Here is a 14,901-nt window from a genome sequence, read left to right on the forward strand (position 1 = left end):
GGTTGGTGTTGCCGTGATCCGGTTGCAGTTCCCGTTGAGCGGTGGGACCCTCGTTGGGGTCCACCGGCAGAGTACCTGGAAAGGATCAGACGGACGTCTGACCCTTTGAGAAGAAAGTTGCGGTCCCGAGCATCGGAGTGCTCGGAAGGTATCTTCATTATTATAAAGTGCACCAACTGGGCCCTAGCTTAATATAGTGACTGCGCAGTCACCCACGACCTTTCGCAGGATTGCGGGACATTGGGTGTGGGGTGATCACAGGACACTGGGTGGGGAATACCAGACATTGGGCTGAGGTGATGCGGATAGAGCATCCGGTTATGTTATGATGTTATGTACTGTGTTATGTGTTATTAAGTAAAGTGTTAGCTATTGTTTTATATCTACGTGTGTTATGGTATTTCTTATTCAGGGCTATCTTTCCTAACGGGGGATCCTGGGTAAGTGGAGGCGCTGCACCAGGTAATGGTAAGGGTTTCCCCAGGCTCCCAGCTAGCGGAGGCTCAGATCTCCTGGAGCCACACAGGTTATGCAGTACCAGTAGTCCTTTAGAGCAGGTGTGTTGCAGGGAAGGGACCGGTTAGACCACGAGGGGCCAACGTGATATTGGGTGGGTCGGCCGGTTCACAAAAAGGGTTACAAAAGTGTTAGTGTTTTATCTATGAGTGTTATTGTATTTCTTACCCAGGGCTATCTTTCATAACGGGGATCCTGGGTAAGTGGAGGCGCTGCACCAGGTAATGGTAAGGGTTTCCCCAGGCTCCCAGCTAGCGGAGGCTCAGATCTCCTGGAGCCACAGGTGTTATGCAGTACCAGTAGTCCCTTATAGCAGGTGTGTTGCAGGGAAAGGAACCGGTTAGACCACGAGGGGCCAATGTGAGATTGGGTGGGTCGGCCGGTTCACAAAAAGGGTTACACCTTATAGGTCTTAAAATGATACAATATAGAATCCTGACATTTTATGGTGTTTCTGAGTTGTTGTATTCACACTACTAGTTGCGTTCAATTCTACTGGTATCAAATGAAAAGAGTAATCATTTCAAGGTTTTTTTTGCTTTCTCTTTACATACCAAAACCCTGAAGGTGTTACAGAAAAAGTACAGTATCTTTCAAAGGCCAAAACAGGACAAACTCGGTGGGGGTTATATATAAAACTGTGGTAGTGCCAATCGATCTGAAACACCCACCTTAGTTGAAAGGAGTTTTCGTGTAATAATGCTCATATCAGCACTATCGGAGTTTAACTAATAACCCTCAGTGTACACAATTAAGGACATCATGAGTTTCATTAGATGCTCTTGTGGCCCATAAGGCCTTGCCCCTGCTGCCTGCTACAGCGTCCGCTGTGGCGGACGCTGCGCGCACGAGAGCCCTCCCCGCAATGGCGCCGGGCCCGCTGCGAGGGGGGGCCGCAGCGCTCGCGCGAGAGCTACTCCTGCTCTCAATAGAATTGAGAGCAGGAACTCGTGTCGAGCGGCTAGGCACGCCCCCCGGCGGTTCAGCCAATGAGGGCGAACCTGCCGGGTGACGTCATGGCCGCGCCTCCGTCACTCCTCCGCCACGCCCCCCCCCGGTCTCTGCTCCTGCAGTGAGCTGCAGGCCGGGGAATCGCCAGAACGCGCAGCCAAAAGCGCGGGCGCGCATTAGAGCGCCGTGACCGGGGCCTTAGCCTAACTCTTTCTAGCAAAAGACAAAAGCTAGCCTTAGAACAGGGGTGGCCAACTCTAGTCCTCAAGGGCCACCAATAGGTCAGGTTCTCAGGATATCCCTGCTTCAGCACAGGTGGCTCAATGAGTGGCTCAGTCAAAGACAGTCTCACAAATTACAGTCTTTGACAGAGCCACCTGTGCTGAAGCAGGGATATCCTAAGAACCTGACCTGTTGGTGGTAATTAAGCACTGGAGTTGGCCACCCCTGGTCTAGACATAACATAATTTTACACGGGTGAAAGATACATCTATAAAAGATATGAAGAAAACAGCTTTATATTACAAAGCTCATACCACCTATTCAATATGCTGAGAAGTCGGGTAGCACACAGTTAGCTAAGCCTTCAACATGAATACAATCTTATCATACTCTGTGCTGTGTGCTTCCCCAGTTCTCACTATGATCAATAGGGAGAAAAGCTTTCCGAATGAAGATATATTGTGTATTTTCTTTCTCAGAACAACATGAGGTCATGTACAGAAACTTAAATTCTATACCTCTAAGTCGCTAATATAAAACTATATTTTACAATCTATGCAGTAAATGTGGCACTGTGGATTAAATGGTTACCCTGCAGAACAATATTTCTGTCCGTTTGTTTTAAGGTGGTAGGCCAATCTTCCATTGATACAAAGTATTTCATCCAAAGTATAGAAATAATTTGCGGGAACACTTGTTAAAGCAAAATTAGTCAATTATTCCACTATGCGGATGTTGGAAATGTCATATTAGAAACACATACATTGACGACAGATAAGAACCATTTGGCCCACCTTGTCTGCCCATTTTCCTATCTGCTGTTCTTCATTAACAGGTCATTGTGTCTAACCCTCTATTTCTAGAAAGTATTGCTTTGCATGGCTCTGTATGTCTCTATAGCAGTACAGTACTTGAAGCAGCAGTCCAAGCTGCTGTTTTTGAATTTTATTTCCCTCCCCCCTTTAATATCAATACAATCCACACAATAATAAGCAATTAGCTAAGTTGCCGGTCGATCCGTTCTCCTGTGATCGATCGGCGAAGATTTGGCGCGGGGGTTCACTAAATGGCTGTCAGTGCAGCAGAAGAGGAGCAAAGATGCAAAGTTCTGTGGGGAAGATCATGTGACCAGGCAGTCACTAGATACAATTGGTCCACTGTTAGAGAGATGGCAGGGCTCAAAAAGGGTTGTGCCAGAGCCTGTTTCAGATGAGGAAGGGGATGGAACTTTGTAAATTGTTGAAACAAAAAAATGCTTGTTGCATTATAATACATGAAAAATATAATTTAGAGTTGATTTAAAAAAAAAAATGCTACGAGTATTTTCTCATAGTACAGAACTGATTTATTTAAAAAAACACACACATGCAGGATATTGCTTGGTCTTCAGCTTTAAGGCGTGTTAATCAATCCCTTAAAAGTTTAAAAGGCAAAATAATACATTGTTTTATTGGTCCCTAGTAGTAAATGTGTTGCATCTTTGTTTAAACTTGTTTAATTATACTGCATGAAGGATTCTAGTACAATCCACATCAAGTTCTACCAGTACTATGCTAGCACCAGTCATAATAGCACATCCTCACCCATACGCACATGGTTTGTACAATTTGTAAGTAAATAATGTATTTCTAGGAAACCATGAAACATGCACTGAAAGATACAGCTAGAAACTGGCACATAAATAAAATAGTCAAAAGGATTCCAAAAGATAAATCGCTTTATTTGTCTCCATCGTTGCGAAGATAAAAATGTGACCCACCAAAAAGCCAGGGCAAGGTCAGTTCAAAAAGCAAAAACAGGAAGAATGGTTGCACCTGCTACACAGGCAAAAGGGTGATTTGATGAGGCATGTTTCATGTACAATTCTTACATTCCACCATTTAAAAGAGATAATGGCAGAGCCACCGAGACAAACTTTGACAGATGAAAAGCTGAATTGTGCTTTTCAAGAAGGGAAAATAAGACATGCATTCCAGATGTTACATGGGTCATCGTATAATCAATGCGTTGTGCGACTACTGCAGGAACACGCCAGGTCCTCTGTCTACATTATCACTGCAATAAAGATGAGAACTGGGAAAGTCTGCTGTTGACAGAAAGTTTGCCTTCTCTGGTTGAATCAAGTGCATTTGTAAATATCCTGTTCCAGATGTTCAGGACTGTTCATATTAACGTGCTCCCTGCCTCTGGGCAACTAGTTAATCTCCGTCTAATAACATTGTAAAGTAACACATGCCCAATGTTTGGTTACACCTTATATACACACCTTATATATTGATGTTTGTACATGCGTGAAGTTTGATAACTTATTCACTCCACAAAAAAGAAAACATTCGTTTTTTTTACACGTGTCACACAGGTTCCCTGAGCCATTGTTATGACATTATATGGATATTAATATTTTGGGTGCCGATATACAAAGGGATTGGAGAAAGAGGAAAAGGATGACACAAGAAAGGCTAAGTATCAAGGCAAAAAAAGTTTCATTTGATGCACTAAATTATCTCTTGTTTCTATATTTGTCAATTGCAAGAGACCCATTAATCAGAGTCCACAGTTCAACTACTTCACAGCCATAAAGGAGTGGAAGCATTAGAATGTAATGTATCATAGTATAACTCTCATACATCCATAAACCCTCGAACATAGTACAGACGCGCGCGCGACAGAGCGCATGACGTCACGGCGCCTGTACTAAACGCCATGTGTGGCCTGCAGGGTTGCGCAACAGGAAAGGGGAGCATGGAAAGGGCTTGCCGTGATGTCACATGAGTGGTTCGCCCTCATTGGCTGAACCGATCACGTGACCCAGCCGTCGCACGGCAAAATAAAATTATTTTGTCTTGCCACGCATCGGCCGCCTCAGCATTCTCGTGCACATGCGATATATATATATATATATATATATTTATTAAGGTTATGGTGGGTAAAAAAAAGTGACAAAAACCCTCCACAGTAAAGCATAAAGCAACTGTAAATATTCCTGTATATTCATTTGCATGTCTTAGACAGGTCTGCAACCCTGTCTTTCACCATTATCACCCAGCACACAGCACTTCCACTGCAGCAAGGGATTCTGTGAAATGACATGCAAATGAGCACACAGTGCCACCTTTTATCTCAAGCTCACATTACATGAGCAACCCTAAGCCAATGCATGCTGCTTTAGACACAGCTTTTAAGCAAGGGCTTGGGAGATGCCTCCTACATGTGGGAGGAATTGTCACTCGATAGGTAGCAAATGACTGGAGCAACAAATGGGGAGAGGTAATTGACCCGTCAGATGATAGATTGCGGATGCAAACGTGGAAAAATTAGGCTGATATTGACCTCTATAGATGGAGGTGGGGGGTAAGCAAATAGCATAGGCAAGGGATTAAGGAATGGTCTCACCAAAGGATGTAACCGCGATGACCACAGGGGTCTCCGCGTCCCTCCGTCAGCACACCAACGAAATCACGCTGGAGATGAACATGTGATGCTGATCCGGGTAACACTGGAGACGCTTGAAGAAGTCGGCGCAACAGCTGGCAAAACGGCGTAGGTTCGCGTCATCAATGTCCGACAGCTGTCCTGTGAGAGGAGTGCCTAATCGCATGTGAGGAGTGAGAGCAACTATTTCAGTTATATTGGCGGAACAAAGTGGAAGGCTGCATTTGTCTGTCTGTCTGGCTGAATCTGAGTCTGACATCAAGCAGAGACACGAGTGAATATTCAATTTGAACAAATACAGCTGTCTTGTGTGAGGGGGTAATCCAGGAAGTGGAAGTGGAACAGCGTCTCCAGTGTTACATGTTCATCTCCAGCGTGATTTCGTTGGTGTGCTGACGGAGGGACGCGGAGACCCCTGTGGTCATCGCGGTTACATCCTTCGGTGAGACCATTCCTTAATCCCTTGCCTATGCTATTTGCTTACCCCCCACCTCCATCTATAGAGGTCAATATCAGCCTGATTTTTCCACGTTTGCATCCGCAATCTATCATCTGACGGGTCAATTACCTCTCCCCATTTGTTGCTCCAGTCATTTGCTACCCATCGAGTGACAATTCCTCCCACATCTCACTGCCTCCTACATTTGCGCTATTGGACATTTTTTGGTCATATTTCCCTTCTTTTTTATTTTCAAGAGTACTCTTGTTTTTTATTGTCATATATTGTGTTTATTGTGTCTATTGGCATCATTGTATTTGTTTTAATCTGTTCAGTCACCTTGCCTTCCTTGCTTAATCAATAAATGTTCCTGTTTTTTATTGCTATACAGGATTGCGCCTTTTTTCTTTCATCTATATATATATATAATCTGAAGAACTACCTAACTACCTTTTAATCACAGTTGTTACTGTGTACTTACTGGACTTTCTGTATACAGAGGACTTAAAATGTGGTTAAATCGACACTGATGAGAGATACATATTTGGCTGAATTTTCACATCATGTAACTTTAATTAAATGCTTTGTCAACTGTTGAAATGTTGCGTGTGACTTCAATACTACAAAGAGGTCAAAGTTATGTGACAGCTGGAGTGCTTTGAAGAGGGAAAAAACTAATTGAAAGGGTTAATCCATGTTGTGAGCGTTCTGTCATTGTGTTCCCCTGAGACACTATCTGTCAGCATCTAAATGATTCTCCCAGGGGCCAGCAGCTGCTGACCATAGCCACTGTGTTAAGAAGGGCACTATTTCATTCTCTCAAATTATTTTTGATTTCCAAAAAGCTTTCTACCTTCATTTCTAAAACGATCATATTTCACTTCACAAAAAATGGAGATGTTGGGTACAATTCATTATCGTAAATTATTTCAGGTGACAACGAGTTTAGATGCTATTTAGGAGTAAAACAGTATCAATGAGTGTACTGTCGCTGACTTACAAAGGTTTGATTGAGCTTTTTCACTCTTTTATAGAAAATCCGTCCAATTAAAAATGGCAAGAGAATGAAGGTTAGGCTGCACTTATAGTGACGGCGATGGCGACGCGACGTCACGGCAAAACAAATGTATTTGTATGATCGCTGGCAGTCAAGTGTATTAGATTTTTGCAGCGACCGCAGCGTGACGTCACCGTCGCGTCGCTGTCGCCGGTGACAGCACTATAAGCGCAGCCTAAGGAAGGATTAAGAGTGAATGCACCTTTAGAGTTTGCCAAGATGAACTCACCTTGTTAATGCAGAATCTGTTGTCTTTTTCATGAAAGTGCTCAAGACACTTTGTATTGTGTTTGTCAACAATGGAGTTGAAGAATTTATTGATGTTCTTTACAGACACTGCACAGACAGCAGATCTGTTTGCTGCTTCAGAAGAATCTGGTTTGCTTTGGGCAAATACAGCATACAGGATATCGTCATTTGGATCAACATCCATCTCCTCTGCCAAAGCCTTACCTGGCTTGCTTAGGTATGCCGCTTGTATAAGATTGAAGACCTCTTTTCCGTCAGATCTCTTTCTCCGTTTTTCTGTAAAAATACACTCCAGGGGCATCTCCATGTAGGAGCGCAGCTCTGAGTCCGAAGAACAGAACCTGACGATTCTAGTGTGAAAGTCTTGAGAACCAAGGGACACTCGCTGCACGGTTAGAAAGTAAACAAAGTTGTTGCTTTCAAAGGTATAAACATATCTAATTGGGTACGAATCTCTGAACTGGGGCAGAACATCCAAGTATGACTGATCTGTGAGAAACTCAAATCCATCTTGTGTCTCTTTTAGTCTTCGAACTGACATGGAATGAAGACCAGGCTGAGGTCCAGTTGAAGAAGGTATGATGGTATTACCAACAAAAAACTTCACAAACCTGTCCTTTTCTGTTATAAGGACCTTGCTTCCTGAAGCACTAACAACGCAGTCTGGACATCTGTCTGTATCTTCTTTTACCTGTGAAGAGTACAGACAATAAACCTCACTTGTAATATCCCAGGGTTTATCAGGATTGAGTACATGACGTTGACATGCACCTCTATGCACACTCCCACAGCTAATGAGTTGATCATCATAGAACGTTTCAACAAGCAGAGCCATGTTCACATTATCTCTCCAGGTGCTATTTGATGAATGTCCATTATCCTTGCACATTTTACATGGCAAACAATCTGGGTGGTCCAACACGGGTCCGGTTTTATACTCTGAAAGTTTACTAAGATTTTCATTTAGAACATAGATCTTGTTCACTGCTCCCACATATACATAGCCATCATGAAGAAGGATATTTTGTATTGGTGTATCTGTGGTGAAGTTCAGGAGGTTGTACTTCATATTCACATTCATCTCTGACAGTGTGGAAGCTTCCTCACATTGTCCTGTGCATTTCTGCACCAAGCCAAAGAGTAATATAAGAATAGAGATGACTGGAACAGTTACAGACATGTTGATGTAAAGTACCTGCAGGAAGGTGATCAAAAAGAAAGAAGAATTAGTATTGTTACTCTAGATACTAACAATATAAATAATTGTAATGTCTAGACAGCATAATCAGCTAACTATACTTAACAAAGATATAATGACTGAAAGAAAAGAGAAATCCTGAACATATTTTTCTTTGTCTTTAGCTCTGCACAACAAAATAAAGATATTTAGCTTGCGCTTGGTATTAAACAAAGGTCTCCGGTCTCTCATGTGAAGAGAAGTAAATCTAATTTTATCTGTGCATTGATTAACATTACAAACCTAGCACATTTCTTTTATGCTCCATTTCAATGGCATTGTTTGATGTGGCTCAGACTGATGACCAGGGTGATATTTCAGACTCTCTGAGTGATCAAGTAAATGACCTGTGGCTGCATGGGCTTTAGTGCCACAAACATATTCTGAGTCACACATCATATTGTTCTACTAATAGGACGCTACAGTCGTTGAGCTAAAATTAACCTTTTGCTGAAATAAAACAATCATACAATGTAAGACGAAAAGAGCCAGATGTTGTTTATAAGCGTTAGAGAAAAAAAATATAATTATCGCACAAATATTGTTACTGGCTAAAGATTGCTCATGTCTACATTAGCTCACAGACATCCATAAAGAACAAATGTCAAAGCAAAAAAGGTTAAACCATAATGGGATTATTTTATTCCTTCTAATATAAGCATTATTGTGACACCAATTAATTATAAAGGTATCGTTTAAGTTGTGATGAGTTATTTAATTTAAAAGAATACTAATGCACTAATAAACACACTAAGATAATTTCACAGAGTCCTAATAAAATAAAATTATCTGACATTGTCTGAGCCGCCACAAAATCATCCAATCTGCTCTGAATTCCCTGTTGAAAGAGGTTACGTTTCCAAACATGATTGGGAAGGTTTGTCCACTTAGTTAACTTCTATAGTGTGGATATGCCACACCAGCAACAGTACATTGCGTGACAATATCTACGTTTAATAACCACTTTTGTGCCACAGGGGCCCGTACCGTACTGCTGCCTCCCCCCACACCCCACCACCCCCCCTTGCTGGAAAAGAAGATAAAGAAACACTGCATATTTAAAAACATACTTTTGTTAAAAAAAAAATTATATTTATTTATATTCTCTCTCTCTCTCTCTCTCTCTCTCTCTCTCTCTCTCTCTCTCTCTCTCTCTCTCTCTCTCTCTCTCTCTCTCTCTCGCTCTCTCTTTCAAACAGATATAACAATGCTGATAGCAAAGGTTTCGCTGATAGCAAAGGTTTCCCTATCTTTGGGACATTTGTTACAAGTTTCATTTCTTAGGTTGCCTATGAATGGGGACATGTTTGTCAATCAAATGTTTTCTTTACCCTTATCCCATCCTGTCCTTATCAGAAAACCAATAAAGTTAAGGTGTGGGGTGAGAGTGCTGCACCTGCTGATCATAGCGTAACATCACACAAAAGGGAGTACACAGAGGAAACCAAACTACTCCCAATAAAAACTTAAAAACATTATTTGAAAATACTTATATGTGTCAGACATGTCAGTGAAATTAGTTCATTTGGTTATAGGCAGGGCTGATATTCAGCCAGCATGTGCCTCGGTGTTAAAATGTTTACCGATTGTGAGAACCAGTGAATATTTTTACCCTCCCCTGCAGTACCTTTGTCCGCTGAGGGTCTGGAGCGCTGCACTATGGATTTGTGGGGTGCAATTATTCAGTGCTCGGTGGTGATTGACAGCCACTGAGCAATGAAAACCCAAGCCCCACAATTCATAGTGCAGTGTAGTATGTGGAGGAGCAGATCCGACAGCAGTGGGCAGCGCGCAGAGGGAGGACCTGCAGGGGAAGTGCACAGGGTACTGCTGCAGATAACAGGGAGGAAGAGTGTGTGTTTGTCAGTGTCAGAATGGGAGTGAAGTGTGTGGGAGAGAGGGGGGGGGGGTAAGTGTGTGGGAGAGGGGGGGTAAGTGTGTGGGAGAGGAGGGAAGTTTGTGAGAGAGATGGGGGAGGGAAAGAGGGAGGTGGGGAAGTGTATGAGAGAGGGGGTAAGTGTATGAGAGAGGGGAGGAAAGTGTGTGAGAGAGAGGGGGAAGTGTGTGATAAAGAGGGGGGGAAGTGTGTGAAAGAGGGAGGGGGAAGTGTGAGAGAGAGGGGGGGAAGTGTATGAGGGGGGAAGTGTATGAGAGTGGGGAAGTGTGTGTGAGAAAGGCGGGAAGTGTGTGAGATGGAGGGGGAAGTGTGTGAGATGGAGGGGGAAGTGTATGAGAGAGCGGGGGGGGGGGGGGTGTATGAGAGAGCGGGGGGGGGTGTATGAGAGAGGGAGGGGCGATGTGTGTGTGTCTGTGTGTGTGTGTGAGAGAGAGGGGGGAAGTGTGTGAGAGAGGGGGGAGTAGTTGTATGAGAGAGGGGGGAGTAGGTGTATGAGAGAGGGGGAGTAGGTGTATGAGAGAGGGGGAAGTGTGACTGAGAGAGGGGGGATATGTGAGAGAGGGGGAGTAGGTGTATGTGAGAGGGGGAAGTGTGACTGAGAGAGGGGGGTGTGTGAGAGAGGGGGGAAGTGTATGAGAGAGAGGGGGAGGGAAGTGTGAGAGAGAGGGGGGAGTGATTTTTTACATTTTTATTTAAAAAATAGACACTTTAGTAGACATATTGATTTGTATCAGCATGATTGTCTACATTCTTTTGCTTTTACTGCACGTCTTTATTAAAAGGAAATTGTACATACACACAGCCCCCTTCTATACACACAAACACACACACACACACAAACACACACACACACACACACACACACACACACACACACACACACACACACACACACACACACACACACACACACACACACACACACACACACACACACACACACACACACACACTGCAGCCCCCCCCCCCCCTCAATACACATAAAACACTCTGCAACCCCCTATCTATATACACAAACACTCTGCAGTCCGGGCCATCTTAACAACATTAGGGGCCCCCGGGCAAAGCGGTGCACAGGGTCCTGCCTACACTGTTGCTCCCAGCCTCCCACACGCTCACTAGCAGCAGCAGGCACCGGAAGTGCTGCACTGCTAGGCTGCGAGCGGTTGTGATGCGAGCCGGGTGGGCGGAGAGCGAGCAGAGCCGAGGTGTCGGGCGGGGGGAGAGCGAGCAGAGCCGGGGTGCCGGGCGGGGGGAGAGCGAGCAGAGCCGAGGTGTCGGGCGGGGGGAGAGCGAGCAGAGCCGGGGTGTCGGGCGGGGGGAGAGCGAGCAGAGCCGGAGAGCCGGGGGAGAGCGAGTAGGTAGGGTTGCCAGGTGGCTTGTCCAAAAATACTGAACACAATGGTGACAGGTGCAACGCACTCGAGAATCGTTGGTGGGGAAGAATGTCATTTATAAATGACCTGACTGTTATGTCATTTGTTCTAAATTTCACTCCAAGTATTCACCAATTTGCACCAATTTTTATTCTATTTCGTAAAAAATCTGGGGAGGAGTCTTGGGAGGGAGCACCCTTCCGAGGATTATTTTAGGAAATAGAATATGAAATAGTGCAAATTGGTGCATGCTTGGAGTGAAATTTAGAACAAATGACGTAATGGTCAGATCATTTATAAATAACTGACCTTCAGTCATACTGTACATGGCGAGCAATACTGATCTTACTACTCCTCCCACAAATTCCAACATTGTTGCACCCCCTCCTCATCCTCTCTCTCCCCCCTTGTCCTCTCACCCTCCCACCCCCCTTGTCCTCTCACCCTCCCACCCCCCCTTGTCCTCTCACCCCCCCTTGTCCTCTCACCCCCTCCCTTCATCCTCTCTCACCCCCTCCCTTCATCCTCTCACCCCCTCCCTTCATCCTCTGTTACCCCAAACCCTTCATCCTCTCACCCCCCCCCCCCACTCCCTGTCATTATCAGTACAGTAGCTTTCAAATGTAGACTTCAAAATCCAGCTTTAAATTGCATATTAAATCACACCATTGAATAAGTAACCTGCTCTGCCTTCTTGGGGATGATCTGTAAGTAAGAGTGCTGCAGAGATTGCAATGCTGCTGTGATGAGAGCTGAGTTATGGAGCCTTTCTGAGAATTTACAATGGTGGTTATTTTTAATAGATCTTGAAAATGGGAAGACTGTTAGTATAGTAAAAGAAAAGTAAGGGGAGTGAGCAATTAAACAAAGTTGCCAGTACTGTATGTCATCACACACACACACACACACACACACACACACACACACACACACACACACACACACACACACACACACACACACACACACACACACACACACACACACACACACACAGATATTCACTCACTCAAACACTCACTCAAACACACACACACTGAGGCACACATATATACTGGCAGGACACAGGACACAGACAGAAGGACAGACACACTGAGACACACACACATTGAGACACACACACACACACTGAGATACACACACACTGAGACATGCAATCACTCAAACACTCACTCAAACACACACACTGAGGCACACACATATATACTGGCAGGACACAGGACACAGACAGAAAGACAGACACATTGAGACACACAGATACACACACACTGAGACACACACACACAGATAGACAGATACACACATATACAGACAGGACACAGATGGACAGACACACTGAGACATACACACACAGCCTCACCTCTCTGCTGCATGCTTTTCCTCCGCTCTTTGGCTCCACCCCCCAGGCTCCTGCCACCTCCCGATTGGCTGAATTACACAGCAGCAACCAATCAGAAGCTGCCCAGCCCCCTAGCAGCAGCAGCCCTGCTCTATCCCATGTCCGGTATTATCTCTAATATTTTACCGGACAGGTTAACCAAATACCGGACACCTGGCAACCCTAAGAGCGAGCCGGGGTGCCGGGCGGGAGGAGAGAGAGCGGAGCCGGGGTGCCGGGCAGGGGGATAGCATTGATGGGTACGCATGGGCCTTATGCTGTGGGGCCCCTGGGCAACTGCCCAGCGTGCCCATACGTTAAGACGGACGGCCCTGTCTGCAGTCCCGCCCTACACATTCTGCAGCCCCCTCCTCTACAACCACAAAACACACTGCAGCCCTCGTCTACCCACTACACTCACAAAACACCCACACAGCAGCCCCCTACTACACCCACAAACACACGGCAGCCCCTGTAAACCCACAAAACTGCAGACACACACACCAAAACACACCCTGCAGCCGTCCTCCACCCTCTACTAATTTTGTCAAATTGGATGTAGCATTGGGTTTCCCTGTCTTTTGTTATATACATTTGCCACGCTCAGTAGCACTCCTTTTGTCACCCACCCACACACACACACAGCAGCCCCCTCTACACCCACAAAACACAGACCAACAAAACAGACTACTGCCCCCCTCTACATCCACAAAACACACAGCAGCAGCACCCCTCTACACCCACTGCAGACCCCTGTAAACCCACACACTGCAGACACACACACACACACCAACAAAACACTCTGCACCCCTCCTCCACCCATAAAACACACAGCAGACACACACAAACAAACAAACAAACCAACAAAACAGACTCTGCTGCCCCCTCTACACCCACAAAACACACACCAACAGAAGACACACACACACACCGATAAAACACTGCTGGCCCCCTCTATATCCACAAAACACACACAAACCTTTCCCCTCACTCTCTTGCGCTGAGCTCTCTGCAGGCAGGGCGGGGGAGGAGTCAGTGCCTTGCTGGTGCCTCCTGTCCAATCACCTCCCCTGTCTAAGAGCTGATCTCACTCTTTGTGAATAAGAACTGAAAGCTGATTGGCTGAAAAACTTGGCAGGGTGCCAAAAATTCCAGGCGTTTACTGATTGGATAATGCCCAGAATTTTAACCAATCAGAGAACAGGGATTTCAACAATGCCTGGAATTTACTGTATTTACCCTTACACACAAACACACACACACTCCCTTACCTTATCACTAAGGCTGCGTCCATACTGTGTGCCACCGTGCGCACGCAGCACGAACAAACGGCGGCACCTCAATGAGGCAGGCCATAGAGAGCGCAACCGCAATTTTGCGTTTGTCGCGCGCCGGCCGGATCATGTGGGCGGCTCACCCAATGAGGGTAAACCAGCCTCGTGAGGTCACGGCCCTGTCTCCGCCATGCCACCCCGTCGCGCGAGTCATAGAATTCCCAAAGACCACAGATTGCAGAAGCTACAGGCGCGCGCGACGCCATGCGTTCCGCCTCCCGCGCCTATATCCGAGGTCTTAGGCTGAGTCCCCGCTGGCGCTTGCGCGGTTACCTCTTTGCATGTGAGTCTTCACGCCCACGCAGCGCGCACTCATGCGCGGGCACGCACGCTCTCCCAAGCTTGGTGCTTGGGGTTGACAAGGGAGTTTGACTTTGGAGCGCAAAGAAGGGTCTCGCAAATGGTGAGAGAGAGGCAGTGTAGGCTGAGCTCCTGCTCTAAAATTATTGCAGGACAGCAAACGCTCATGCTTAAAGAGTTGGTGACGTCACCACTCTCAATCATGAGCACGGTCAGCCAGGGAGAGAAGGAGCTGCATGAGCTGTGCAGCACCACCTAATGGCAGGAGGAGACATTGAGCTGCAGCTGCTCCTATCTCTGCTCACAACTGGGACATTGCAATGATTGTCGGGACACCAGATAGTAACTTAAAAACCGGGACAGTCCCACTCCAAGCAAAACCGGTACATCTGGTCACCCCAGAGAGAAGGGAAGTGTGCGTGAGGTAGGGGGAGAAGTGTGTGTGAGAGAAAGGAGAAGTGTGTGAGAGAGGGGGGAAATGTGTGGGAGGGCGATAAGTGTGTGAGAAAAAGA

At 45.7% G+C, this 14,901-nt stretch overlaps 1 protein-coding gene across 3 annotated transcripts in view; it reads right to left on the reverse strand.

Moving 5' to 3' along the window:
* MET (MET proto-oncogene, receptor tyrosine kinase) overlaps window positions 1-14,901 on the reverse strand; it is a 139,507-nt gene that overhangs the window by 101,232 nt on the left and 23,374 nt on the right. For 2 of the 3 annotated variants that reach the window (XM_075599978.1, XM_075599977.1), the window contains exon 2: window positions 6,847-8,061. In XM_075599978.1, coding sequence (XP_075456093.1) covers window positions 6,847-8,046 — 1,200 coding nt within the window. In that variant the 5' untranslated portion in view covers window positions 8,047-8,061. Of the gene's footprint in view, window positions 1-6,846; window positions 8,062-14,901 lie in introns of those variants that run through there. The other variant, XM_075599979.1, reaches the window with a different exon arrangement.

Source organism: Ascaphus truei, chromosome 5, assembly GCF_040206685.1.
Source record: "Ascaphus truei isolate aAscTru1 chromosome 5, aAscTru1.hap1, whole genome shotgun sequence".
NCBI lineage: Eukaryota > Metazoa > Chordata > Amphibia > Anura > Ascaphidae > Ascaphus > Ascaphus truei.